Source organism: Triticum urartu, chromosome 2 (assembly GCF_003073215.2).
Source record: "Triticum urartu cultivar G1812 chromosome 2, Tu2.1, whole genome shotgun sequence".
In the NCBI taxonomy this organism is placed as follows: Eukaryota; Viridiplantae; Streptophyta; class Magnoliopsida; order Poales; family Poaceae; genus Triticum; species Triticum urartu.
In genome coordinates, this window is record NC_053023.1 from 506137753 (window position 1) to 506164649 (window position 26897).

The 26897-nt window shown below is 47.5% G+C and overlaps 1 protein-coding gene across 4 annotated transcripts in view; it reads right to left on the reverse strand.

Annotated features, from left to right (window-relative positions):
• Positions 1 to 26564, reverse strand: part of LOC125538288 (DExH-box ATP-dependent RNA helicase DExH7, chloroplastic-like) — a 29662-nt gene extending 3098 nt beyond the window's left edge. For 3 of the 4 annotated variants that reach the window (XM_048701557.1, XM_048701556.1, XM_048701559.1), the window contains exons 1-29: positions 26139 to 26564; positions 25954 to 26059; positions 25406 to 25608; positions 24166 to 24265; positions 23653 to 24026; positions 21946 to 22164; positions 21634 to 21745; positions 21328 to 21543; positions 20806 to 20882; positions 20594 to 20716; positions 11926 to 12012; positions 11110 to 11210; positions 10939 to 10996; positions 10691 to 10756; positions 10504 to 10586; positions 10209 to 10392; positions 9432 to 9590; positions 9245 to 9346; positions 8988 to 9140; positions 8813 to 8917; positions 7698 to 7838; positions 7232 to 7321; positions 6971 to 7027; positions 6760 to 6843; positions 2196 to 2294; positions 1954 to 2091; positions 1729 to 1799; positions 1090 to 1159; positions 178 to 276 (exon numbers count right to left, since the gene is read on the reverse strand). In XM_048701557.1, the coding sequence (XP_048557514.1) occupies positions 178 to 276; positions 1090 to 1159; positions 1729 to 1799; positions 1954 to 2091; positions 2196 to 2294; positions 6760 to 6843; positions 6971 to 7027; positions 7232 to 7321; positions 7698 to 7838; positions 8813 to 8917; positions 8988 to 9140; positions 9245 to 9346; positions 9432 to 9590; positions 10209 to 10392; positions 10504 to 10586; positions 10691 to 10756; positions 10939 to 10996; positions 11110 to 11210; positions 11926 to 12012; positions 20594 to 20716; positions 20806 to 20882; positions 21328 to 21543; positions 21634 to 21745; positions 21946 to 22164; positions 23653 to 24026; positions 24166 to 24265; positions 25406 to 25608; positions 25954 to 26059; positions 26139 to 26441 (3780 nt within the window). In that variant the 5' untranslated portion in view covers positions 26442 to 26564. The remainder of the gene's footprint in view (positions 1 to 177; positions 277 to 1089; positions 1160 to 1728; positions 1800 to 1953; positions 2092 to 2195; positions 2295 to 6759; positions 6844 to 6970; positions 7028 to 7231; positions 7322 to 7697; positions 7839 to 8812; positions 8918 to 8987; positions 9141 to 9244; positions 9347 to 9431; positions 9591 to 10208; positions 10393 to 10503; positions 10587 to 10690; positions 10757 to 10938; positions 10997 to 11109; positions 11211 to 11925; positions 12013 to 20593; positions 20717 to 20805; positions 20883 to 21327; positions 21544 to 21633; positions 21746 to 21945; positions 22165 to 23652; positions 24027 to 24165; positions 24266 to 25405; positions 25609 to 25953; positions 26060 to 26138) is intronic. The other variant, XM_048701558.1, reaches the window with a different exon arrangement.
• Positions 26565 to 26897: the final 333 nt, after the last annotated feature.

The following is a 26897-nucleotide window of genomic DNA, read 5'->3' on the forward strand; positions in this document are numbered from 1 at the left end:
TAAGCATTTTATAAAAATGTTAGCATAATATTGAAAATTTGAAAAATAAATGGTAAGATATTATACTTCTGAACAAGTAACAGTACGAGATCATTTCTTAAACATGGGCATATTTATTTTAGACTGTGGTGCACATCAACAAACTGACAAAAAGGTGTACAAAAATCACATCATTACCTTGATAACTGAGGTGTAGCCAGCATATAAGTTGAACGGAAGAGATATATTGGCAAACCAACTCTCAAGATTGCTTTTTCTATTCCCATTCATTTGATTCTGGAAAACGGTAAAATATATTGGCATTAGAAGATTGATTTTTATGTCTGTCTCCACTCAAATTAGAAAAGGAGAATTCGGGCAACAATGAGTAAAAGTAAAGTGCATTGTACCATCTGCAGTACCCCAAAAGAAAGGAAGCTACTTCCTCTCTTCTCTATCTGATGTTACTAAATTTTCAAGGTCTCGAGACAGGAATTTTAAACATTACTTTTACAACTTTGTTGTCATACAACAAATTAAGAAAACTAAATGTAAAATATCTCAATTGCCACTAAAGTCACTAAACTTCATAAATTAAATTAGCAGGTTAGTACTCCTAAACCTGTAATCTGGAAAAGTAGAAGTTCAGCTATTTTGATTTAAGAAGTATTCATATAAGCAACTTGTGAAAGTGAAACTAAAGGCATCTCCTTTCTTTTGAGGGTGAGAAACTCCCAGAGATGGAAAAAAACTGGAATAGATTAATTGTGAATCCTATATTCAACTCAAATATAATGATATAGGTGTTTATGCCTATTTAAGGTAGAAGTGCACTGGAGGCAGAGTTAACTTGGACCATCATGTGACACAAACTGCCAGGATCACCCAAGTGATCCACACATGAGCTTCGTGATTTCAGTACACAGTTTGTAATCAACTAACAGGACAAAGTTATAAGACACATTATACAAATTTAGAGTAAATTATCAGGTTAATTTTTCAATCAACTAACAGGACAAAGTTATATGACACATTATCCAAATTTAGAGTAAATAATTATCAGGTTAATTTTCAGTTACTTACGAACTAATGCAATTCTTTAAGACATACCAGATTATCTTTAGGAAGATCCACAAGTCCAATGTCTGCTAACAATGAGCCATACTGTAGACGCATGTCCCTGGGGATAAAAATCAAATTAGATGGTTGTAGTTGACAGTTACTCCCTCTGTAAACTAATATAAGAGCATTTAGATTACTAAAGTAGTGTTCTAAACGCTCTTATATTAGTTTACGGAAGGAGTACTTTACAATTTTACTACAAAATAAAATTGAAAAACTTATGTTTGTTAGCAGTAACTGCTCAGTTGACTCTACATTAAAGTATAACAAATTTGGAAGTAGGCGTGAACAAAAAACAGGTTAACAATCGCTTATACAATTAGTAGTGAACTACAGAAGATATGTTCTTGCACCAACGCGGGTATAGAGGAGAGCTGCAAGTTACCAACCAATACTTGAGCTTTGCTAGGTTCACTTAAACCCTAGCTGGTATCACTACGGTTACCATGTGATATTGAGATGGTTGGGTGGTTGCTGATGTGGTAGCGACAAAACGAGAAAATTGATTTATCTGGGCTTTTTTTTATCTCAAAAAAGGTGATAAGTAACTAGTTCCTTCTATCACAGTATTACTAACCAGAATCTCAATCTAGAACCTGAAGATTAAATAACTGTTAGGAATCCAACCTGATCATGTACATCACTGTACTGTTCAAGTAGAATGAACGGCAAAACTGATGAGCAGATCTAGCTCCATGCTGCAATTCAGAATCATCTTTTAGTGTCTGGTATGTACAGCACAAACCATGCCAATTGTAAATTCTAAGATAAAGCATGGTGCTAACTATTATGCATACATACAACTCTATCAAATGACAAAAACTGAATTCCATAACAAAAGAAAGCAGTTACCTCTTGCAGTATGCGGGACCACTTGTTGTATGCAATAACCATTAACAAATGATCTGATTGTTTGTTATCTATTATAGAAGTAGACCCATCAAGATTTTCATTCAACAATGCAGCCTTTGCTTTCTCTACATTTTGCTTCTGTGTTACAAAAAAACAGGAATGTCAGGACATGATTAAAATACATAAAATAGTTTTTTCAGAATAAAATACATGAAACATTTATCATTCTATACAAATAATACCTCATCTTTTGGAGAGATGAAAGGGGATTTATAACTCAGAAAAGCAGCAACAGAAAGAATTGGTGATAAGCAGCCAAAGATAGCCCCATAGAGCATCATCTGCAGTTCTCATAGGCACATCAGAACAGGAAGAAAAGGAGTTGGTATAAACTACAAAAATTATGTTGGACAGATAGATTAATTTTAGTGAACCCTTGGACAGATACAAAACCGATATGTGGCAAAACTCAATTAATCACAAGGTATGAAAAGGAGCACTACACATACAAATCAATGTAAATTCTTCTACGTTAGTCAACTGGTACAGAAATGGATAGAAGGGGTGCAATATGCAACAATTCAAAGATACATGAGGAACACAATAGGGTCTATCACTGAAATTTTTAATTCCATCATGCATTGAAAATAGAATATGCCTCCAGATTTTGTGAATAGGGCAGTGTAGCGATGACTAAAGACTAACTGACTAAGGGGAAATCGGTTTCCGTGGCCTGGAAGCGCAACATCAATCGATGGAAGGGGTCCGGGTCATGGACCGAGCCCCAAGCCGCAGCCACCGTGTCGTGGAACCCATCAAGCCTCAACCAGAAGTCCTCAAAATGAAATCGTCTATGCGCCGTGGGCATGGGGGAGCAGTCCAGCAGCAGGGGGGAGTGGTCCGAGATGACCGACACAAGGCAGCGAAGGTGACATTCGCCGTGTGCATCCTCCCAGTCCGAGGTGCAGAGCACACGGTCCAGGTGCACAAGAGTGGGAGGGGACTGCTCGTTCGACCACGTGAAGCGACGCCCGTTGAGGTAGACCTCCTTAAGCGCAAGGTCATTGACGAGGCGGCGGAATCTGCCCATCATACGACGATTTAAGTTGCCGTTGTTCTTGTCCTTGTCGCGCAGGATGAGGTTGAAGTCTCCGCAAAGCATCCATGGCCCGGGACAGGCCACACGAATCTCCCGCAGCTCAAGCAAGAACGCAATTTTGTCCGCGTCGTCTTGAGGTCCATACACGACAGAGAGCCACCAAGGGGTGCCCGAGGCCGTGGCCACTCTGGCCGAGAGGGCATTCGTGGTGAACAACGGGTCCGTGATAGTCACGGCCCTGCTCTTCCAAGCCAGTAAGATGCCGCCCCGCGTGCCAAGAGCTGGGAGGTATGTGTAGTCATCGAACTCTGAACCGAGGGTGTCAAGAACAACAGACGAACAAGTTGGCCATCTCTCGGGAGCTCATATCGCGCTTTGACACCGGGGCCTGACGGCTTCACCGCGCGCAGGCTTACCAGCTGGAGTGCCAAGACGACAGGCAGTATCCGCGACAAGTTGGCCATCTCTCGGGAGCTCATATCGCGCTTTGACAAGGCCCAGGAGGATCGAGCTCTCACTTAGGAGGAGGATTGGCTGCGAAAGCGCCTCAAGGTCTCGTACCTTGGCCTTGCTTCGTTGGAACGCACCATCGCCAGGCAGCGCGCCCGCATAGCCACGCTCAAGGAAGGCGACGCTAGCACGGGATTCTTCCACCGGCAATGCTCCTTTCGTCGTCAGAAGAACCGGATCTTTAGCCTGGCCGTGGATGGGCACACGGTCACCGACCAGGACGCGATAGCGCAGGCTGCTTTTGAGCACTTTGACGAGATCCTGGGCACGGCCGTCGACCGCGACCTTACGCTCAACTTGGAGGGGCTCATTGAGCCTTGCGACCTGGCGAGCCTGGACTCTCCCTTCAGCGTGGAGGAGGTATGGGACGCGATCAAGCGCCTCCCCGCTCGCAAGGCACCGGGGCCTGACGGCTTCACCGCGGAGTTTCTGCGAGCTTGCTGGACCATCGTTCGACAGGACCTTATGGATGTCTTCCAACAGCTGTTCGAGATGCGGGGCCATGGCTTTGGCAAGCTCAACCAAGCCCTCATGACCCTACTGCCCAAGCGCGCCGACGCCCAACAGCTTCGTGACTATCGCCCGATCTGCTTGATTCATATCGTGGCCAAGATATTCACCAAGGTCCTGTCTCTGCGGCTTGCCCCCAGATTGGATAGCTTGGTCAGTCGCAACCAGAACGCGTTCATCACCGGCCGGAGCCTCCATGATAACTTCATCCTCGTGAGACAATCTCTCAAAATGCTGCACCAACTCGGGGCTCCGCGGATCATGCTCAAGCTCGACCTCACGCGCGCCTTTGACTCCATATCTTGGCCATTCCTCTTTGAGGTTTTGCGCCAATATGGGTTCGGGGACAGATTTCGGGAATGGCTTGCGATCCTGTTATCGACGTCCAGCACCCGTGTCATGATGAACGGCAAGCCAGGCCCCCCGATCTGGCACCGCTCGGGCCTGCGACAGGGCGACTCCATGTCCCCCCAGCTGTTTGTTCTCGCTGTGGACACGCTTGGGCGGCTGATGCGCCGCGCGCTCGATGCCGGCATACTGCAGCAGTTGCTTCCCCGACGCCCGATCCCGGCGATCTCCCTCTATGCTGACGATGTGATGCTATTCTGTCATGCCACGCCGGAGGACGTTGCTGCCATCAAGGGTATCTTGACCCTGTTCGGCAAAGCGAGCGGGCTGCTGGTTAACTATGCGAAGAGCTCCGCCACCGTCCTGCACGGTGACATGCAGGAACACGAGGTGATCGCCCAATTGGGTTGCCTGGTGGTGCAGCTTCCCATCACTTACCTGGGCATCCCGTTGTCGACGCGACGGCCTTCCGCCGCCCAGTTGCAACCCCTCGTCGATACGGTGGCTGCCCGGCTTCCTACCTGGAAGGCGTGGCTCATGAACAAAGCCGGGCGTCTTGCCCTTGTCAAATCAGTCCTCAACGCAATACCAGTGCACCAGCTGCTCGCGTTCGCTCCCCCAAAGAAGACGCTCAAACAATTGGCGAAGATCCAGCGAGGCTTCTTGTGGGCTGGGCGGGCCGTGGCCAACGGTGGCCATTGCCATGTCAACTGGAGCCGTGTGTGCCGACCTGTCACGTATGGTGGGCTGGGAGTCCGAGACCTGGAGCGCGCTGGTCTCGCGCCACGGTTGCGATGGCTGTGGTTCGCCCGCGTCGATCCGGACCGTGCTTGGCAAGGTCTCGATCTGCAGTTCTCACACGAGGAGCGCGCGCTCTTCTTCGCCTCCACTACCATGATCATTGGAAATGGCTCGACGGCACTTTTTTGGGAAGATCGCTGGATTGGCGGGCAGTCTGTAGGTGAGATAGCTCCCCTACTCTACCAATGCATTCCCAAACGTCGACGCAAGGCCAGGACGGTGGCAGAAGGGCTGGCAGGTAACTCTTGGGCACATGATATACAAGGGGTCCTGGGTCTGCACGAAATCGGACAATACCTGCTGCTATGGTAGGCTGTGTGCCACACCATCCTGACGAACGAGCCGGATCGCCTGCTCTGGAGGTGGACCACCAATGGCATCTACTCGGCGCGCTCGTGTTATGCGGCCAGTTTTCAGGGATCCACACGGAGCCATTCTTGGAAGCTGGTATGGAAGAGCTGGGCGCCTCCACGGGTAAAAAATTTCCATTGGCTCGCCGCCCAGGATCGCTGCTGGACCGCTGAAAGGCTTGCGCGACGTGGCTTGCAGCATCACCCTCGATGCCTCCTCTGCGACCAGGCCTTGGAAACTATCCAGCACCTGCTGCTGACATGCCCCTTTGCACGTCAGACCTGGCACCTTGTCCTTGATTGGTTGCATATTCCGGTCCAAATCCCCGATCAGGAGCACACGGTCACGGAGTGGTGGCTGAGCGCGAAAGAGCTCGCGCCGCCGGCGCATCGGAAGGCCCTCAAATCCATCGCGCTGCTTGTGCCCTGGATGCTATGGAAGCACAGGAACGTGTGTGTCTTCGACAACGCCACGCCATCCATCGAATCCCTAGTGGATAGGATCAAGGACGAGGCCCGGTGTTGGGCTAGAGCAGGAGCCCAGGGACTTCGGGTTGTTCTGCCACAACCTGGGATGTCCACTGATTTTGTGCTTTTCTTTGTACTGCTCACCTCCTAGGAGGATTGTTCTACCTTTTCCATGAAATGAAATGCAAAGGTCCTTTGCGTTTTCTCGAAAAAAAAATCGGTTTCCAAATTTGCATGGTAACCTTAAGATTACAAATAAGATCCATCCTAGTCCTTCCTCTCATCCAGTACTAACGAAATTAATGAGCGTTACAACTGACATGGTGAGATTCTCTTATGGCAACCATCATAGATGATATGCTAATTAGGAAAGGTATCCCAGCAATCTACCAAGTTACTTTGATGAAACTGTATGCATCAAATAACTAGCCCCTCCATCCAAAATACATGACATTTTAGATATGTGCAGGGTCTCTATGATGCAACCTTAGCCGCTATTTTGTATGTGAATACATTAGTACAAAATTATAGGAATTGCAAGCTTATAAAAAAATAATGACAAATCTAATGATATAATTTTGATTTGACTAACCTCAGTTATCTTATTATATACCAATAGTTAAAGTTTGACTGTACACTTTCTAGGAAGTCGTCTATTTTCGATGGATGGGGGAGTGCTACATATGATAAATGAACCAGTGAAATATATGTCAGCCGCACCTTGCCAATCAAAACATCAACAGGTAGTTTTGCTAAATGATAGCCAAGAGGTGATAACTCTTCATGTCCTTCAAAGGCTCCAACCTACTCAAAAGTCAAGACAACAAACAGACAGGATAAAGTTTGATGACGAGCTAGAAAAGAAATATGAATATTGATCTACCTATGATCAGCACACTGCAGGTTTACATGATAGAAAGCAGAATGGAACCTTAAATAACAAGTCAATTGCAGAGGAGATAGCTTCTTCTTTTGGGGGCTCTACAGCCTGCAAAATTATGATAGACAACGTAATGTGAGCACTCTGCAACACAATGTCACACAGCTGACACAAAACAGCAATCAAAACATATATAACTATAACGAAGCTCATGTTGTGACAGAAAACTTGAAAGGTAGCATGGATGTGACTGACCCGCCTCCCTACCAACCCAACACAAAAAAATGGTATTTGGGGGGAGGGGGGTTGTACCTTTAGTAGGAATGATTTTATGTCACCCAGATGAAGTGATTTTATTTGCAAACACAGCTCAGTCAATGGCATCCGCAGCATCTCAGGCACCTTATAAACAAAGTAGACAGAAATATCAGTGCAAAATGGTTAAATGTTCCATCTAGGATGAGTGAGATTATCTTTAGCATATGAATAGTACTAATGTAAGTGTAGCCCACTTGCGTCGAGACAATACATATCTGCATATGTTGAAATATTGGATGCAAAATCTCTTGTGCAGAATTCAGATTTCTAGCTTTCTTAATTAAATGCAGATGGCATGTCAGGGCTGAGATAGCAAGTGCGGGAAAACTGGTAGGTTTTTATGAAGCATGATCAACAAACAAGGAATAGCAGAAAGGTCCTTATACTCTAGAGAATCTGACTGATGTATCTTGGACGCAAGATCTTATACAAAAATAAAGTGAGTATGACATGCAATAACCTGAAATGGCCGCATCAGTTTTTCAAAACGATGGTGAGTATAAAGGCAGAAACACAACCCAGGCCTCACACGACCAGCTCGTCCCCGTCTCTGTTTTGCATTTGCACGAGAAATCCAATCTTCTACTATGCTTGACATTTTCTGCAAAAATATACGACAGAATAGTTAGAAGTGTCATTTACTTGAGATATTATGTCTCAACTTAATCATCGTCATAAACATATTACATATGGCATCCTTATAGGATACCATTTTATTAAGATTTTATCATGTCAACGAATGCATTAAAAGGTTATTATCATGGTCGCGAGGGCAAGCACAAAAAGAACGAAGCTGCTAAGTCATTGATGTGTTCCGCACGTGCATGTTTTCTAGAACACATCCACGTGCGCTTGCTACTGTGGGTAACTAGGCATCATAGGCTACAAGTCTAAATCACAGGCTTTACACAATGTGGCCTTGTAGAAACCTACACATGATGCACATATGACCACTACACCATCAAGTATGATTTCATGAGTGCACTACTTCAAAGGTATTTCACTCAGAAATCCGTGGCCACTACTTCAGATAAATAACTTAACGATCAATGTCTGCATGCCCAAAAACCATCAGAGTAACTAGTATTGAAGTGTATATGTGGATTGCCTAGCCCTTTCCATCAGTTCGGACTTTTGGTTATGTTGGCTACTGCATGAAGCTTAAAATGGTATCAGAGCCTAAGGTCTTGAGTTCAAGTCCTGGCTTTCGCAATTTATCCACAAATTGCTGCTGCCCCCCTCTGTGTCCACGTATAGGCCTCCTGAGCCATACCTCTGAGTCTATTCATGTGTTGACTTCCCGCGTCACACGTGAGAGGGGGTGTTGAAGTGTATGTAGATTGCCTAGCCCTTTCCATCAGTTCAGACTTTTGGTTGCGTTGGCTAGTCCATGAAGCTTAACAACTAGAATGTTGTGACGAAACCCATAGGCTAATAAAGAGAGTGCAATAGTATTTCACCCAGCAGTTATACTTGGTGAACTTGTGCTTGTGGTTTGCATAGTGTATTGATCCTTGTTGGAAAAGTTTTATTTGTTGAAAAAGCACAAATGACAGGCACAAACAAGAGAGATACCTTCTGTGGGTTATAACGATTCTCTTTGTGTTTTCCAGTATCAACTACATATACAACATCATCAATTGTAATGCTAGTCTCCGCTATGTCCGTGGCAAGAATAACCTGCAATACCTTGTCGTAAGTACTAATAAGTAACTAAGTACTTGCTAGATTTAGGGAGACAAGAGTACACCTTGCGAATGTTTTCTGGTGGATACTGGAACACCTTCCTTTGATCAGTGGGTGAAAGCATTGAATGCAAAGGAAGGATCCAATCAGATGATGCCCCTTTGAATCTAACTGAAGCAGATAATCTATCAATCAGCATTTCGATCTCTGCAACTCCCTGTAGTACAATCAATGACAAATGGATGCTCCACATGATAAGAAATAAGAAATATATGTATTTGAAAAAACAAACATTAAGCTGACATAATGCAATAAACTTACAGGAAGAAATACTAGGACAGCGCCTGAGGGGCAGTTCTCGTCAATATAGCATATTAAGTCTTCCAGCAGATCAAAATCAATGACATCTTCGTTTAAGCGTTTCTGAGTTGACAATTGAAGATTTTCAGTGAGAACTGAAACGTAAAAAAAAAAGGTGCAAGACATATGGTTCAGAGAACAAACTCACTAGATTCAGGTTGGTCCTTTCACTGTATGACTGATAGCAATCAGAGCTATAGTGAGGATTAACATAATTTTCAGAAAGCATTGACTCGTCCCCCCATGAGGACATGACAAGGTTCTTCATTCCTCTCCGGTTATTCACTGAGCTACTAGCATGCTTCCACTGGAAAAGAAATTGAGAAGGATTTAGGCATTGATATAGCACACAATTGATGAGAAACAGTGAAGGACAAGTATCATGCATATAAACTTGCCCGCCGGCTAGCTTCGAGGATTTGAAGGCGCAGATACTTGCACAAATGCCTATCACTGTATACCATAAGATTAAGCATATGTATAACACTCTTTCCCTAAAACAATTCAAATTTCCAAGTTTCTAACAGGGAATTCTAGCTTGTGCAGGTACGAGCCTCATCATATCCTTGCATCATATTGGGCTGGCAATACATGGAAAATAAGTTGCATGCCATCCTTGATTCTTGAAAACAACTGTGATCAAACACAGAAGATCAAGAAAAAGATATCTAGCGCTCACAAAAACCTAAGATGTGTTCTGTGCTAATAATATCATATAATGGAAAACTAGATCAGTATATAATTTGAAAACAGGGGATATTTACAAGATATAGTATACAGTTTGAAAACAGGGGATATTTACAAGATATAGTAATTGAGACAGAGCAGCAGTAGTCAAAGGCTCCAACAGTAAGGTCCTAGAAAGGGGCTCCAACGGTTGACAGATTTGTATTACACTGAGAATAAAAATTAAGCAAAGGGAAACCTTTTCTCCATGCTGTGCGAAGTATGCTCCTGATGCAGGAGAATCCAAAGCAAGACAGTACTCCATTTTCTCATAAACATCTTCAAGGAAGTGAGTTGAAACTGGGTGTGTTCTTCCTTCAACACTAATCACAGGGCAATCTCCAAAATATCGTGCGAATAGGCTTGAATCAACAGTTGCAGACCTGAAGATAAAGCACAAAGATATAAATACACAGATCTCATAATAATCGGTGCAACAAAAAACTGCAAATGTGAAAAGAAATAAGAAAAATATACAAGGGAATGGACATTACATGAGAATCACTTTCAGCTTTCTTCCTGGTTGATTAGAGCGTTTTTCAACAAGACTCTTAAGAACAATCAGTAAGAAGTCGCTCTGACAGGGGCAAATTAGGATTAATCATGTGATTCATCTATCATACGAAGAAACAAGACATTTTGTAGCACATAAAGCAAGAACATACACAAGCAAGTACATACCAAAATAGTGCGTTCATGTACTTCATCTACTACAACATGAGTAACATCACTTAAGTCTTTGTTTCCCTGAAATATGTGAAGTTTGTAAGAAAGGATCCTTAGCAGCTATTAAGAAATGACAAAGGCAGAAGAACAAATATTAAGAAAAAACAGTATTATTTTTTAGTAGCCGAAAGCCTGAAACTTTGGCACACAATCAAAACACTTCATGAAGACACAACAATGATAGATATGAGGGCAGTACTTACAGATAACTTTCTCAGAAGGATACCAGTTGTACAGAACAGAAGCTTTGTTCTCTCATTCCTAAAGCAGTAGCAAGAATCAAAATTATTACAAACATATCTACAACGCATCGCTGAGACTTGTAATAACTCCGAATGAATATCATATGCATATGAGAAAGAAAGAACAAGCACCGAGCACTGTCGAGACGAACTTGATATCCAACCAAGGAATCTTTAGAGCCAGGTGAAGATTCACACCTTTCATCAGACACTCTTTCTGCTACCGAAATGGCCTATAAATAAGTAGACTAATCCAAGTTATATTTAACAATGTATGTATGTTCAATCAAAAAGAAGATACGGATTGATGTCAAAAAGAAAAAGATATGGATGATCATCTCCAGCGACTGTAAGATCAGTGCTTTAAATATAACAGACAGAAATAGGCAGTTACCGTCCCAAATGATCTCATAATAATGCAGCATTTTATGATGTACGGTCACTATATGGTTGAACCCTGATTTTTTGGGGGAGGAATTCAAAAAAAATCAAATCTAAAGCTAAGAATGTTGCAACATAATCTTATATTATATTGTATTTTATTTGGGTTGCTCAAATTAATACCAAGACGTTTGGATTTAATTTAGCATATGACAGGAGGAAAATAGTTTCCATAATACCCTGAGTCGATTCAATAGTTCATAGGCATTTGGTTTTTATTTGAAGTTCGTCTTGTCTATCTTGCTTACAGGTTTTTCCAAGCCATTTGTTTTTTCTTCTGCTGTCCCAAAATTCTTGTCTTCAATTTGTCTGGATCCGTATCTAGACAAATACTCCCTCCGTCTCAAAATAAGTGTCTCAACTTTAGTACAACTTATAAAGTTGAGACACTTATTTTGGGACGGAGGGAGTATAAGACAAGAATTTTGGGACCGAGGTAATATTATAGAACAATGATGTTGCATTGAAAAGGAAAGATGAAATATAAGTTCTAAACCGTGATTATACCGCTATCCTCCTAGGTTGTGTGCAAACAATGTTGCAATTACCACCAAGCTCAGACTCAATCATATCATCCAAAATAAACTGTGGCACCTGCAAGTGGATGACAAATAACCATGAGAAATTCCACGCTTCTGGAAGGATTAGAATTAACAGCCCAAGCTGGTACTTGTGCTGCATCGTCTTCAGTACCAAATATATTTCCAAGTGCTCTAGAAAAAACATGTTAGAAATATAACAATCGTCAGGCCCAGGCGCAGGGGTGTGCGACCTGTGCGGCCGCACAAGGCCTCCAGGTGGCAGGGGCACCAATTTAGGTGCACATCAGTAACTTTTCTTTGAGCAGAAGTGCACATCAGTAACTAGGCCTTCATGTTAGTTAATGACAGATGCAGCCAGCAGGCCGAAAGGCCCGGATAGCGCTGCATGCCTGGAGAATACCGATTGTTCGCACACACAAAAAAAAAGGCCTGGAAAATACCAATCGTTCGCACACACAAAAGAAGGCATGAGCGCAGGAGCAGTAATCCCAATCTACAGTCTAACCCTAACGGCGCAGCAGACGGACGGCAGCTGCGGGCCGAGGACGCAGCAGAGGACCAGCAGCCGCCAGCATAGGCAGGGCCCTCAACACAGCAAGGGACAGCAGCAACAATAGCAGGTGAGTGGGCAGGCACACGGCCGTATTCTGGCAAAGTGCTAAATCGACTTAATCAAATCAATTCAACTTAATCAAATCAATCTCTAAATCAACTAATACAGAGCACTTCAATGTACAGGACAGGTGCTAGCTCGCTCGTTGCCACATTCATTTCACAATCCTCATAGTACTAATCAAGGGTGTGTCATCTTTGTCCAACGTGCACATCTGATCGATCTCGCTGTGATGGCATCACGCCTCTCCATCAGTCCCTCACGCCTCGTCCAGGACATTTCGACAAGGCCAAATTTGACATCTGTGAGTTCCGCAGTCTTAGTTCTACAAATAATATCCTGCTAACTGTTTGATGTGTATACCTTCAAATTTGTAATTTTCATCATTTATATACTTGTATATTAATATCCAAGTTGTGTCCTCTAGAGAATATGAATCTAGTTAGGAGACATGAGAAGAAAATTAAAATTAGACTTAATTCAATATCATAAAGGAGTTGTAGATAAGTTGATTATAGTTTGATCATTCTAGGGAAATAGGCCTCATTTTAGAATTTGGCACAGGGGCCCTAATTTCGCCGGCCTGGTCCTTGCAATTGTATTGGACAGACAGGACAGCCATATACTCCCTCCGTCCCGAAATAAGTGACTCAAGTTTGTACTAAAGTTAGTACAAACTTGAGTCACTTATTTTGGGACGGAGGGAGTATATCACAAGATTACTCTGTTCACATATTGAATGGTGATCGTCGAGAGACCGGATGGCTCCGCTCCTAGCGCTCCTCCCGCTCCCCTAGCTCCCCTCTCCACCAGCCCAGCCGCCGTCGACTCCACGCCGGTAGCCCTCCTCCCTCGCTCTGCCATGCCCCCCCCCTCACCCACCCGCTCCCCCGGTGAGCGCGTCTCCTCCGGCGACAGCCGCTGGTCTGACTCCGGGTTTGACAGCGCGGCTCCCTCTCGTTCCTACCGCGACATCGCTCGCACCCCACCGCCGGCTCTGCCCGTCCGCGACGTCGTTCCCGCGCCGCCGCCCAGCGGCCCCGCCCCGGCGGCCCCCAGGCTGCCCGCCTCCGCCCCGCTCGGAGGTGCACCGCATCTCGCGTGGCGCCTCGGTGGACGCCGACGGCTACCAGCAGCTGCGCCGCAGGAACCGACGTTGGCCTCGCCGCGAGCCTGCGTGGAGCCCGTCGCCGCGGCGCCAGCGCAACCCATCCCCCGAAGAGCTAGCCGGGCTCTGTTTCCGCTGCCTCGACCCCCGCCACCGCGTCTGCGATTGCACCAACGACATTCGCTGCAGGTGGTGCCTCATCTCCGGCCACGACTCCCATGGCTGTGACGACTTCCACCGCCACGTTGGGCGCGTTCCACCCGCCGCCCCAAGGGCTGCCGTGCACCACGCTGGCCGCGACCCTCCCGCCGCCCTGCGGACTGCCGCGCCCCAGACACCGGCTCCTGCTCCGGTTGTGCAGGTCGCCCCCAACCACCGGCCCCAGCTCCGGTCGCGCACGTGAACGCCGCTGAACCAACGCGCATCATCATGTCGCGCACCGTTGAGATGGAGGAGGCGGAGGAGGTGCTCAGCCGGACTCGTCCCCATGTGTCCGCCGACAACATCGTTGAGCTCCTCTACTCCACATTCGGTTTGAAGAAGGCGACTTCACCACCCACCTCCACAAGCCTGAAGATTTCCTAATCATCTTCGGCTCCCGCACCTCCAAGGACCGCATGAACGGCGACCACTACATCTGCTGCCCACGCTTCTCATTGTCGCTTCGCCCATGGTGCAAACTTGCCCACGCCGGCTCCGGTGGGTTCGAATACCGCGTCGAGCTCGAGCTCCGCGGCATCCCCGCCCATGCCTGGCACTTAGCGACAGCGGAGCACATCCTCGGGACCGGTGTCTGGATTGAGCGCCTCCACCCGCAGACACGCTCCCGCGCCGACCTGGCCACGTTCCGCCTCTCCGGGCGCGCGCACGACCCCGCCGACATTCGCCGCGCTGCGACGCTGGAGATCGTCGAGGTCACTCCGGGACGCACCGCCTCCTCCGCCCCCACGGTCACCACCCTCACGTACCCCATCACCATCGCCCTCGCCCGATCCGACGTCGACCGGGCTTGCGCCCCCACCGGTCATGCGGCTCGCCCAGATGGGGCGGGTGACGGGCGCGTGGCGGCTGATGGCGACGCCGCTGCCGGTCAGGGCCCCGGACGCGGCCGTTCGCGCTGCCGCGGCCGCAAGCGCCGCCGCACTACCGCTGCTCCGGAGGGACGTGCCGACGGCATGGCTGTCGACGCTGCCGGCTGGACGCACCTCCGTGGCCAGCACCGCGCTGACGGCCTCGCCGTCGCCGATCGCTGGTCCGGAGTCTGCACCGCCGTGCGCGCAGACACGCCGCCCATACCGTCGCCAGCCCGGTGCATGGACGCCTGGCCCACCATCTGCACCCAGGGCCACCCCTCTCGTCACAAAGCTAAAAGAGGAAAGAGGGGAGGAAAGAAAAAGCGTGAAAGAAAGGAGGCTGCGCTAGCCAAGGCTGCGGCGGCAGCAGATCCCAGGCCGACAGGATCGCCTCTGCGGGAGACCGTGCATGTCGCTGCCCCTGCTGGCCCCCAACCACTGGTGCCAACTCCCCCGACAAGATCGCCTCAGCAAGAGGACATGCATGTCGCTGCCCCATCTGGCCCCCAACTGCTGGCGCCAATCCCCCCCACCTCTGACGCCGGGCCAGACGCGGCCCCGTCACATGTGTCGCCTAGCGACCTGGTGGGCGCAGCGACTGATGTTGAGCCCACCTGCAGCGAGGTCCCGGACTCCCAACCAATGGCGCCGCCCGTCGCCACAGTGGATGATGATCCTTTGTCGGGACAAAGTGTCACTTTGTGCGCGTTAGCGCCTGCCGCCGCCGCACCACATGCTGACCTATCTTGGTGTCGCCCTGCCGCCAACCCATGGCCTGCTGATTGCTCCCATTGCTGATGCGGCTGATTGCCAGCCCGCAAGCCCTGCAGCAGCCCACGCCCAGCTGCAGATCCTCCAAAGGCCCCAAAACCTGGGCTCTCCCAGGCCATCGCCCTCCAACCCTTTCGCTGACGGCCCATCGGATGAAGATGTGATCCAGACGCCAACGCCCACCATCAAAAGTGCGACACGCTTCGCGTCCCCCCTGTCACGCTCCGCCGCAACCGCCCACGTGCTCCCTCGACAAGCTCATGGACCCTTGGCGACTTCCTCGCCGCGACCACCAGGCAGCTCAGCTCGGTCCTCCCCACTCCGGGCCATAAACCGAGAAGACAGCCGCTGAGCTTTGCCCAACCTCGGCGTGGACGCTCAGCCACCGCAGCCAAGACGAAGACCGGGGCACTGCCCACTGCCGGACGCCGCACGCAGGTGCAAATACTGCGCATGCTTGGCATCGTCGGTGTGGATCAGGCGATCACCCCGGAAGCCATGAAAGCATACGATGACATCTTTGTTGCGCCGATCCCCAAGACTGTCCTTGCGGCCATTGCGGCGCTAGTTGGGCGCGAGCTCCCCACCGACCCCTCTGTCGCACCGGTTACTACGGTCATCGATGGCAGGCCGATCGAGGCCTAGCCGTGCGCTTGTGCCCCCTGTGTCGATCATGCTTTTATGGATTATGGCCTGAAGATTATTGTCTGGAATGTGCGCAGACTGAACACCCACGCTCGGCGCACCGCCATTTGCTCGCTGATTGTTTCTACCGACGCGTCGATCGTCTGCTTCCACATGTCCACTGTCCTCGAAACGCTACCGATAGAGAGCAGAGCTAGAGACAAGATGCCTAGGACCTGGAGGAGATCCATAAGAACCAAGTCGTGGAGAAGATAGCATCAAACTGGAGATAATAAACCTAACTCTCCACTTGGTTTGAACTTCGATGACTATGTTTACCTGCCGGCGATCGGCACTGGCGGCGGTATCCTGCTGGCCTGGAAGAGCGGGATGGTGACTGTTGACAATCACATGTTCAGCCCCAACACGCTCACTACCTAGGTTTCGACTCCATCGAGCGTTGATGCCCCCTGGTGGCTGACCATTGTATATGGGCCGCAGCAGGACCATGAGAAGATCGCGTTTCTTCAGGAAATTCGCGACGCCCGCGCCAATTGCAACGGTCCTTGGATGCTTTGCGAGACTTCAACTTGATCTACCGAGACGAAGACAAGAACAACGGGAACATCAACAGACACATGATGGGGCGCTTCTGTCGTGCTATCAACGACCTCACGCTTAAGGAGGTTTACCTTAATGGTCGGCGATACACATGGTCAAATGAGCAGACCCCGCCCACGCTGGTTCACCTTGACCGAGTACTCTGCACCGCGGATTGGGAGGAGCAACACGGCGAGTGCCACCTTGGCTGCCTCGCCTCGGTTGTATCCGATCACAGCCCGCTCATGCTGGACTGCTCGCCCTCGCCCCCGGTGCACCGGTGCTTCCAATTCGAGGAGTATTGGACGCGCATTGCAGGCTTCCAAGACGTGGTTGCGGCTGCTTGGATTTCGATGGACGATCTAAGCCCGTTCCGCCGCATAATGCGGCGCATGCAGGCCACCGCGCGCATGCTCACGAGCTGGAGCGCTCGCGCCGTGGGCAACATCCGTGACCAGCTCGCGATCTCGCGTGAGTTGCTCCTGCGTCTCGACTCGGCCCAGGAGCTTCGCCAGCTCACGCCCCACGAGGACTGGCTCCGCCGACAGATCAAGCTGTCATACCTTGGCCTTGCTTCGCTCGAGCGAACTCTGGCTCGGCAGCGCGCGCGCATCTCTTCTCTCAAAGATGGCGACGCCAACACATCCTTCCATCGCCAGTGCACCTATCGCAAGCAGAAGAACAGGATCCACTCCTTGTCGATTGACGGCGTCGTGCTCACCGATCAGACTGGCATGGCCGCGGCGGCCTTCGCGCACTACGATTCCCTGCTCGGGACCGATCGACCTCGAGATTGCGCCCTTGACCTGCAGCACATCATCGAGCCGACCGCCCTTGACGACCTGGAGGCCCCATTCTCTGAAGACGAGATTTGGAAAACCATTAAGCGCCTGCCGGCGCGCAAGGCGCCCGGCCCTGACGGTTTTACCGCGGAGTTCCTTCGATCCTGCTGGCCCGTCGTCAAGCACGACTTCGTCTGCGCCTTCCAGCAACTTCATTCGCTCCGTGGACGAGGATTCAGTTGTCTGAACCAAGCGCTGCTCACGCTGACCCCAAAGCGCGCCGACGCTGCCAGCCTGTTTGACTACAGGCCCATCAGCCTCATCCACCTCGTCGCCAAGATCTTCGCGAAGTTGTTATCTCTCCGCCTCGCGCCCAAGCTGAATGACTTGATCAGTCCCATCCAGAACGCCTTCATCCCCGGACGCAGCCTCCACGACTTCTTGATCGTGCGACAGTCGGCGCGCCTCCTCCACCAGCTGGGAGCCCCGCGCATCCTCCTCAAGCTAGATCTCACCCGCGCCTTCGACTCCGTCTCGTGGCCCTTTCTCTTCGAGGCCCTGCGTCGATATGGGTTCGGTGATCGCTTCCTCGGCTGGATCGCTATTCTGCTCTCGTCGGCCAGCACCCGAGTCCTCCTGAATGGCGCGCCTGGACCGGCGATCTAGCATCGATGTGGACTCCGCCAGGGCGACCCAATGTCACCGCAGCTCTTTGTGCTTGCTGTCGATACGTTGGGGCGTTTGTTTCGCCGAGCTCAACATTCTGCAACAGCTGCACCCCCGTCGTGCGATCCCCATCACCTCGCTTTATGCCGACGACGTCATTCTCTTCTGCCACCCCTCGCCTAGCGACACGTTGGTGGTCAGAGAGATCCTGCAGCTTTTCGGCCGTGCATCAGGCCTGCGGGTCAACTTCCAGAAGAGCACAGCCACGATGATACATTGTGCGGACAAGGAGGTCACTCCGGCCGTCGCGACACTGGGATGCCCCCTCGCGCAGTTCCCCATCACCTATCTGGGTATCCCCCTCACCTTGCGACGCCCGACTGCTGCCCAACTACAACCTGTCGTCGACAAGACTGCCGGGAAGCTGCCCACTTGGAAGGCGCACCTCATGAACAAGGCTGGACGCCTCGCCTTTGTCAAATCCGTGCTCTGTGCAATTCCCCTGCATCAGCTCCTTGTGCTCGCGCCGCCGAAGAGAGTTCTCAAACTCCTTGAGAAGATCCAGAAAGGATTCCTTTGGGCTGGCCGCACCGAGGCTCAAGGCGTCAACTGCCACGTGAACTGGCGCCGCGTCTGCCGCCCTACTCGCCTAGGCGGCCTCGGCATCCATGACCTGGAGCGCACGGGCCTTGCCTTGCGCACCAGATGGCTCTGGTTCGCGCGCATGGATGGAAACAGAGCTTGGGCTGGCCTCGATCTACAATTCTCCAGTGAGGAACGCGCATTCTTCTTCGCGTCCACCTCCATGGTCCTTGGCGATGGTCGGCGGGCATTGTTCTGGGAAGACCGCTGGATCAACGGGCAATCCATCTCTGAGATCGCTCCCCAGCTATACGCCCTCATCCCCAAGCGCCGCCGCAAAAGCAGAACGGTGGCCGACGGTCTTCAGGCGCACACATGGGCTTCAGACATTCATGGCACCCTTGGCATTCAGGAGATTGGCCAATACTTGCTAACCTGGAGGGCCATTGAAAATATCACTCTCTCTGCCGAACCAGACCAGCTCCATTGGAAATGGAATGCTTCTGGCACATACGCCGCCCAGTCCGCATACCTCGCCACCTTCCACGGCTCTACTTCCTGCCCGGCACGGAAACTTAACTGGAAAGGCTGCCCCCCCCCCCCCGCCCCGCGAGTGAAGTTCTTCCACTGGCTCGCTAGCTTGGGACGCTGCTGGACAGCTGATCGTCTTGCTCGCCGCGGACTGCCGCACCCTCCTCGCTGCCCGCTATGTGACCAGATGCCGGAATCGATGAACCACCTGATCCTGGACTGCCCCTTCACCAAGCAGGTTTGGCATGACATCCTGTCTTGGCTGCACCTACCTTGCAGCGCGCCTAATGGTGAAAGCTCCCTGTCAATCTGGTGGCACACGGCGCGGCAGACCACGCCCAAGCTGATGCGCAAAGGACTCACATCCGCAACGCTGCTGATCCCTTGGATGGCCTGGAAGCATCGCAACGATTGTGTCTTCAATGCTGCAACCCCATCGACTAGCGTCTTGGTTGCAAAGATCAAAGAAGAAGCTGCGCTCTGGGCGACCGCGGGTGCTCGAGGCCTGCGTGTCATCCTCCCACAGACCTGGGACGTCCATTGATGTTATTTTGTGTTCTCGTCTGTACTGGTGCCTCCTAGGAGGATGTAACAAACTATCTCTCTCTTTTCAATATAATGAAACGCAAAAGCCTTTTTGCGTTTTCTCGAAAAAAAACATATTGAATGGTGAAATTGAATCATGGAAAGATTAAGATCTTAACTGCGCCCATATTATGAGGATGGCACTATGCTGAATCTGTCAAGCATGAGCCCCACATGTTATCATCATGGACATGGAGTCAACAGTCGGCCAGCATGTCCAATGCAGCAACTTGCATTTTCATTAAGGCATATGATACGAAGTAGTCAAGTACATCCAACAAAGCCAGGTCGAAATTAACAAATTTTCAGGTTGGCTATACAACCTTTCTCAAATGTGGCACGCAAGTGAGAATTTCAGAGTCAAGTAGTTTATGGCCAAGGTATTGCAAACCACAACTACTGGCAGAATTTGTGATAGCCAGAATGCTTGTGCAGTACAAAATTGGATACTTCCCTTGCTTCACCCATAATTAAGATATACTTATCACTAGGGAATCAAATGACAAACTGCGATGAATCATCTATGTGCACTTGCAGAAAAGGAGAGGATACGGTTGTGTGATGTGATGCAAAGGCGTGTTGCCTGTCATGTGAAATGGTTATCTTGCAATAACCATTGGCACCAAAGAAAGAAGATACTAAAATAGGAAATAACATTAAAAACTAAGGTACTTGGATAAAAAAACTACTGCAGATACCTGAGTTGTTTTCCCGCATCCAGTTTCTCCGCTGACAACAATTACATCATTCTCTTTCAGTAACTGTAGGAAATGGTTTTTCAGTCTAGCGATTGGTAAAGAAGCTCTTGCTCCCAGCATTTTCTGAATTCAAGGTGAACAGAGAATCTTTAGAACAAATATCCAAAAAAAAATGGAGAATACTTGTACTGCAATGCACATTCACTGCATACCAGATACTTGGGCAACTTCCTTTTGTGTTCCAACTGCTTTTTCAAAGCTGTGCTCTCTGCTTGCTCTGGTCTTGATCCTAATTACAGAAAGGCCACATTAATAGTTACACTTGGTTTCTTAACATGCATATGAAGGAAAATTAAATAAGTGGAATTACAGTTACACTTGATTTATTAACACATGTATGAAGGAAAATTACAATAATACAAGATAGTTTTAGAGAGTGAGATACAGTAGTGATATCACAATAGAGAAACAATGTTAACTAAATACAAGGCAAGAAAAACAATCCAGGATATAATATGGCTCAAGTTGAAAAGTACCGCTGGAACAGATTCGATGTAAAAGATGCAACCATATTGGTGCCAGAAAGTTCAAGGAGAGAAGGCAGGTGTCATTGCTAAATACACTACACATCAGAGACAAGCATGCTGCCAATAACATACTAGGAAGGTCTTGGAAGGAGGAAAATGATAACCAGACACATTCATGATTGCTTGGTGTACTGTTCAGCAAAATACCTGCACGGTTCAGCAAAGTTGCCTCTTTCTTCTCATAGACAGAATTGGTCTCCTTATCATTCGGAGAGTCAATGGATGCGCTGCCCTCAGGAGCACCTCTGATTTGATATGGAAGAGTATTATGTGCGTCCATATCCAATAACATATCCACAAACCCAGCTCTTCGACTATCCTCGGTATCCAGCACCCTTGATGTTGATGAAAATTCTAATTCACCTATTTTTTCATGACCATGCAATATTTAGCAGAAAGGCACAAACGAACTATAATTCATCAGGTAAGAATGCATGATCAAAAATTTCTAACCTTCTTGCCATCTTAAAACAAGTGATGAGTATGGTTCAATAAGCAATTGACGTAGTGGAAGATCAGCAAACAGTTGATATAGAGCAAATGTCGCCACTCTACTTTGTGCTTCCTGTTTACAAATTAAGCAGATGTTTATTAACATTCAAGGCAAGGAACAATAAGGTTATTCATTTTTCAGATGTTATCTCAAGAAATAGTATTACAAAGTGTATCTCAAGAAAGTTATCAGAATAATTAATTGAATTTGAAATGGATTGCTTTTTAAGAAACATTATAAGATACACATATATATGGTTAGTAAACGCTAACCTGAACAGATACGTATTCTTCATCTTTCTCAGGTAACTCAATTTTCGTCAAACCTCCAGCCTTCCGACTTTTACCACGGCCAGTAGAACCACGCAATACATTAACAGCATATATAAATTTACCATCCTTTTCTGATGTTTTACTATACTTCGGTGCATCCCAACCAAGTTTTTGACAGAACTTCTGTAGAATAGCTTTTGGCATTTTACCACAATCTCCCTATAGAACACCATAATAATGAAACAGTTAGAGACAAATGCATAACAGGACAAAACAACACCTAAATAGCTTTGGCAGTGAAAACATGTTGGATCACACCATAGGAAAAAACATGGGAATCATTCCAGTATGTTTGAGTAAATGGAAATTCTCCTATGGAATATAGTGCAAAGGAATCTTTAGGACAAAGACCTGTGTATTGCAACCCTACAAAATCAAACAGAACACACAGGAAAAAATCTTAAGGATTGCAGTCTTCCAAAAATCCTTTGAGAAGGCCCTTACTGTTTCAGATTGTACAGATGTGTTCATTGCCCAAATAATGAGTCTCCAGAAACCTCGACTTATGAAACTTCCATATATGTTATAATTGGTTGCTAGTCCTCATGGAACCATTGCAACATAGTTGCCATTGACAGACATTCCGTTCAACTTCAGTCATTACGATTTGTATAAGCTCAATTTAACTTATGCATTTAGCTGTCCTACTCAATGTAATTTCTCTCCCATACATCCTCGAAGTTTTTTTAGCAATCCTCCTGTTGCAGTACTCCATTAAGGTATTTCCCAAAAAACTAAGGCCTCGTTTGGAACACGAGATCATATCATTTCCTGCAACAGTCCTGACTCACTCAGAGACAGACCATCCATACGACGAACCTCACATAATAATACAGCTATATAAATGTAGCAAACTGGCAATCTAGATAACTTCAATAATGTGCATGATATATATTTTTTCTCGAACACGCACCCAAATGTGTATCATTGTGTATTAGAAGGGAACGTCAAGATGATGCAAGAGTACAAAGGGCTCAAAACTCAGCGCAAGGCGCAAAAAGCGAACAAAACAGAACTGGAAAGGAGAGAAAACTAAAACTAAACTGTACAAGGGCATATGCTGGAACAGGTATATGTTTTCACTCTACTGCATTCTGTGTTTGGCTCATGAATTTGTGTCCGCAGAATAGGGGACCAGCAGGAATGGAGGTAAACTTGACGGCTCATATGAGATTTTGTGCAAAGTTGCATGGGAGATGGCAGTCTCTCACTGCCGCCTCCACATGAACCTTAGGGTTAATATCCAACAGACAATACTATGGAGTAAGGAAATATTAATATGGTGGGATATGTTCTCTTGCCGCTTTAACGAAAACAACCTAATCTAAATCTTTAGTAGTAAAGCTGTTGCAGCTTACTAGAGCATTCGGGGGCAAAATGTTTACACACAGAACATGGGCCCATAGAGTGCAAAACGGTTCTCCGATTTTCCTACTCAAAATTGGAAGATCCAAGCAACCTTAGAGAAGCAAGAAGGTGAAGCCAACTGTATTTGACTTGACATGTCCAGCTCCAGTCTAGAAATCTAGAGCCAAGCTATGCAAAACAGCCCTAAAACTACAAATATGAAAAAAGAGCATATGTAACCACAGTAAAGAGCGAGGGTACACGATTCCTTCACATAAAGATCATGTAAGAGCACCTGACCTTTTTCCATACATCATCTATGTTCCCAAGAAGATGGCCATAACCATCATGTGATAATTTCTCTATTTGTTGCTGTCTCAAGATTTCAGGGGCCACAACCTCCCAAGCAGACGAGTCTTCAAAAAACAAGTTATCAAGCTCTACTTCCTCTTCTTCAACCTCCTTTGTGCAAGTTTCACCGGCATTTTTAGGAACTTCCTTTTGTAAATTGGATCCTTCATCAATATGGACAAGACTGGGAGATTTGTTCTCACTTGCACCCAGGTCAATCTGACCATCCTCAACACTTGCAATTTCCGAATTAGGCAACACAGGAGATACAGATTGGCTTATATTTTCCTTTGAGCTTCCATTTTTGGAGTTCTCCTTTTTACCTGAAACAAACGTTCATTAGATAGAATTCCAGCAACCACAAATACTTTGAAAACTTATAAGAGACATGTTAAAACTTACTCAAGAATAGGAAAATGATTGCTATAGCTTTCATATCAATAATACAATTGTCAAACTTACCCTTTTTTTTTCTCCTACTTGGCTTTGTTTCAGCAACTTCAAAACTTGCAGCTAAACGATCTTCCCATGTGGAGGAATCATTAGAATTTGCATCCTCCTCCTAACATCAATCGAAGGAATGGAACAAATATACAATGAAATAGGACATGAAACAAGGAGTAAAGAAACAACATGAGAGAGGAATAATGGCATAATGTTAACAAGCTTCATGCACTAGCCAACGCAACCAAAAGTCTGAACTGATGGAAAGGGCTAGGCAATCCACATATACACTTCAACACCCCCTCCCACGTGTGACAGGGAAAGTCAACACGTGGATAGACTCAGAGGTATGGCTCAAGAGGCCTATACGTGGACAAAGAGGGGCAGCAGCTATTTTTTGGATAAATTGCGAAAGCAAGGACTTGAACTCAAGACCTTAGCTCTGATACCATGTTAAGCTTCATGCACTAGCCAACGCAACCAAAAGTCTGAACTGATGGAAAGGGCTAGGCAATCCACATATACACTTCAACAATAATATGGTACAGTCTGTAGTGTACCAATATGCATTTGAAGTTGTGCCCCTTTGTCAATCAGCATCGTTGTCTACAATGTCTACTTTCTTACTGAACTGATATCATTTTAGACTGAAGATGTAAAACTTTTCAATCTTTAATGACTCGTATGCAAATTGACCACATTAAAATAACATTAGTACATTCTGCAATATAAATACTTTATATCATACTACTTACTAACATATAATGTGAAAATAAACAGTCAAAGATGTACATTTCCAAACTGTATCAATGTCCAAAATAACATCTTGCACTCCATAACAGAGATAGTAATTAACAGACCGTGACAACAGACATAATCATGGGCTTAACAGATAAATTGGACTTCAAATGGTGTGAATAGGGCTCTGGATGATTAGTTAATATATTGTATAACTAATTTTCTGTTCAAACAACAAATAACATTTTCAGGAAGCGTCTCGAATTAGCACACAAGTGTCAAAACAATGAAATGGGTCTCCTAAAAACTAGTTTATAACTTTGTATGTCTGACAGGTGTGATGTAGAGGCACCAAATAAACGAAGTTATTTCAGAATATAAAACAGAGTGGTCTGAGCACTTAACTGCTAACAGATAAACAAAAACAATGTATGCCTAATGAACTCCAATGTTTATTGAAAGAGTATTAAGATTTGATGCAGCAATCCCAACGATAAATCACTTGTTCATGTATCTATACCTCCTCTTGCTGTTCCATGTACTGCAGGATCCATGCAGCTTGCGATGACCGCCCATCGTCCAATGTGACATCCTCTTCTTGCCGTCTCCCAATTTTAATTTCCAACCCCTCAGTGCTAACCTTTGCCTCCTCCACAGGCCCACGACTCTGAGGCACCCAATTATCCTTCGCTGCTGATACTACCTTAACCGAACCCTCTGCTCCTACAGAAGCACACAAAAGTAATCAACAAAAGTAAGCATGGCAAACTAACACCCAGCCATTCAGTCGAATCCATGTCCCATGGCGTGCAGAGTGCGTGCGCATTACCCTGGCGTGCAGAATACAAAATCCAGTATCCACAATTAAACCAATGAGCGCAGAATGCAGGCAAACGGTCATGTGCACAACTGCAAGTGCTGAAATGAGCTAAAGCTCGTACATAAATCGCAGCTATGCATACAAGATACAACGATGCGGACGCGCGCATGGCAGCTCACACAAATGCGCCTGATTACGCACTAGCCGCCACTTCAAAGCACAAAACCCTGAACCCTCCAAACCAATACCTGCACGAGAAGAGGAGGCGGCGGCGCTGGCGAACTTGAGGGGGAGCTCGTCGCCGGGCAGATTAAAGCACAGCCAATCCAGCGCCGACTCAAACGTCGCCGAATCCTGCCCAACAACAAAATTCATCAATGAACAGCCAACTCGATAGCGCAGCAGGATTATGTAAGCGTTTGGGGGTACGAACTGGTATAGCGGAGAGAGCCTGCTCGATTTGCGAGGAAGAGAAGCCCTCCAGGGCCAGCTTGTCGTAGACCCCGCGCAGACGCCGCCCCTTCTGCTCCCTCGATTCGGCACGCGCCCCTGGAGCATCTAGGGGCGCGGGGGAGGGGGCGCCGGCTGTGGAGGAGTTGAGGAGGAGTTGTCGGAGGCGGCGTTCGTTCTCCGACGAGATCTCGAGGCGCGGCGCGGCGGATGATGAGGAGGTGGGTGCGGAGGGCTTGGGCTTGTGCTTCTGCTTCGAGACCGGCTGCTTCTTCTTGGGCGCCATTTGGCCTGGCGGCTGTGTCGTCTGATCGTCTCCGGCGACGGCGCGCTGGGGTATCGAGTTCCGGAACAGCGGGACACGTGACGGGGGCTAGTGGGGAAAATCGGCTAGGGAGTTGCTTCTCGTGGAAGATTGGAAGGCTTACTTTGGAGCCCTTCGAGCAAATAGGCCCAAATGCATGCTTCGACAAATTTGACTGTCCAAATTTGATCATTGGATAAATGTTTATACTATAACATCTTTTTTTCGAAAATGATTCAGAGTAGGGCATTTCGGAGAACGAGCTTCATGAAGACCTTTATTTTAAAATTTTCAATTTCAAAAAATTGTGAAAAAACACATGTATGCAAGGATGTAATGTGTATACTCTGCAAAAAAGAAGGATGTAATGTGTATGTGCGTGAAATTTCAGGATGAAATAGCTTGAATTGTGAGCTGCAAAAAAATTATGGACTTCGA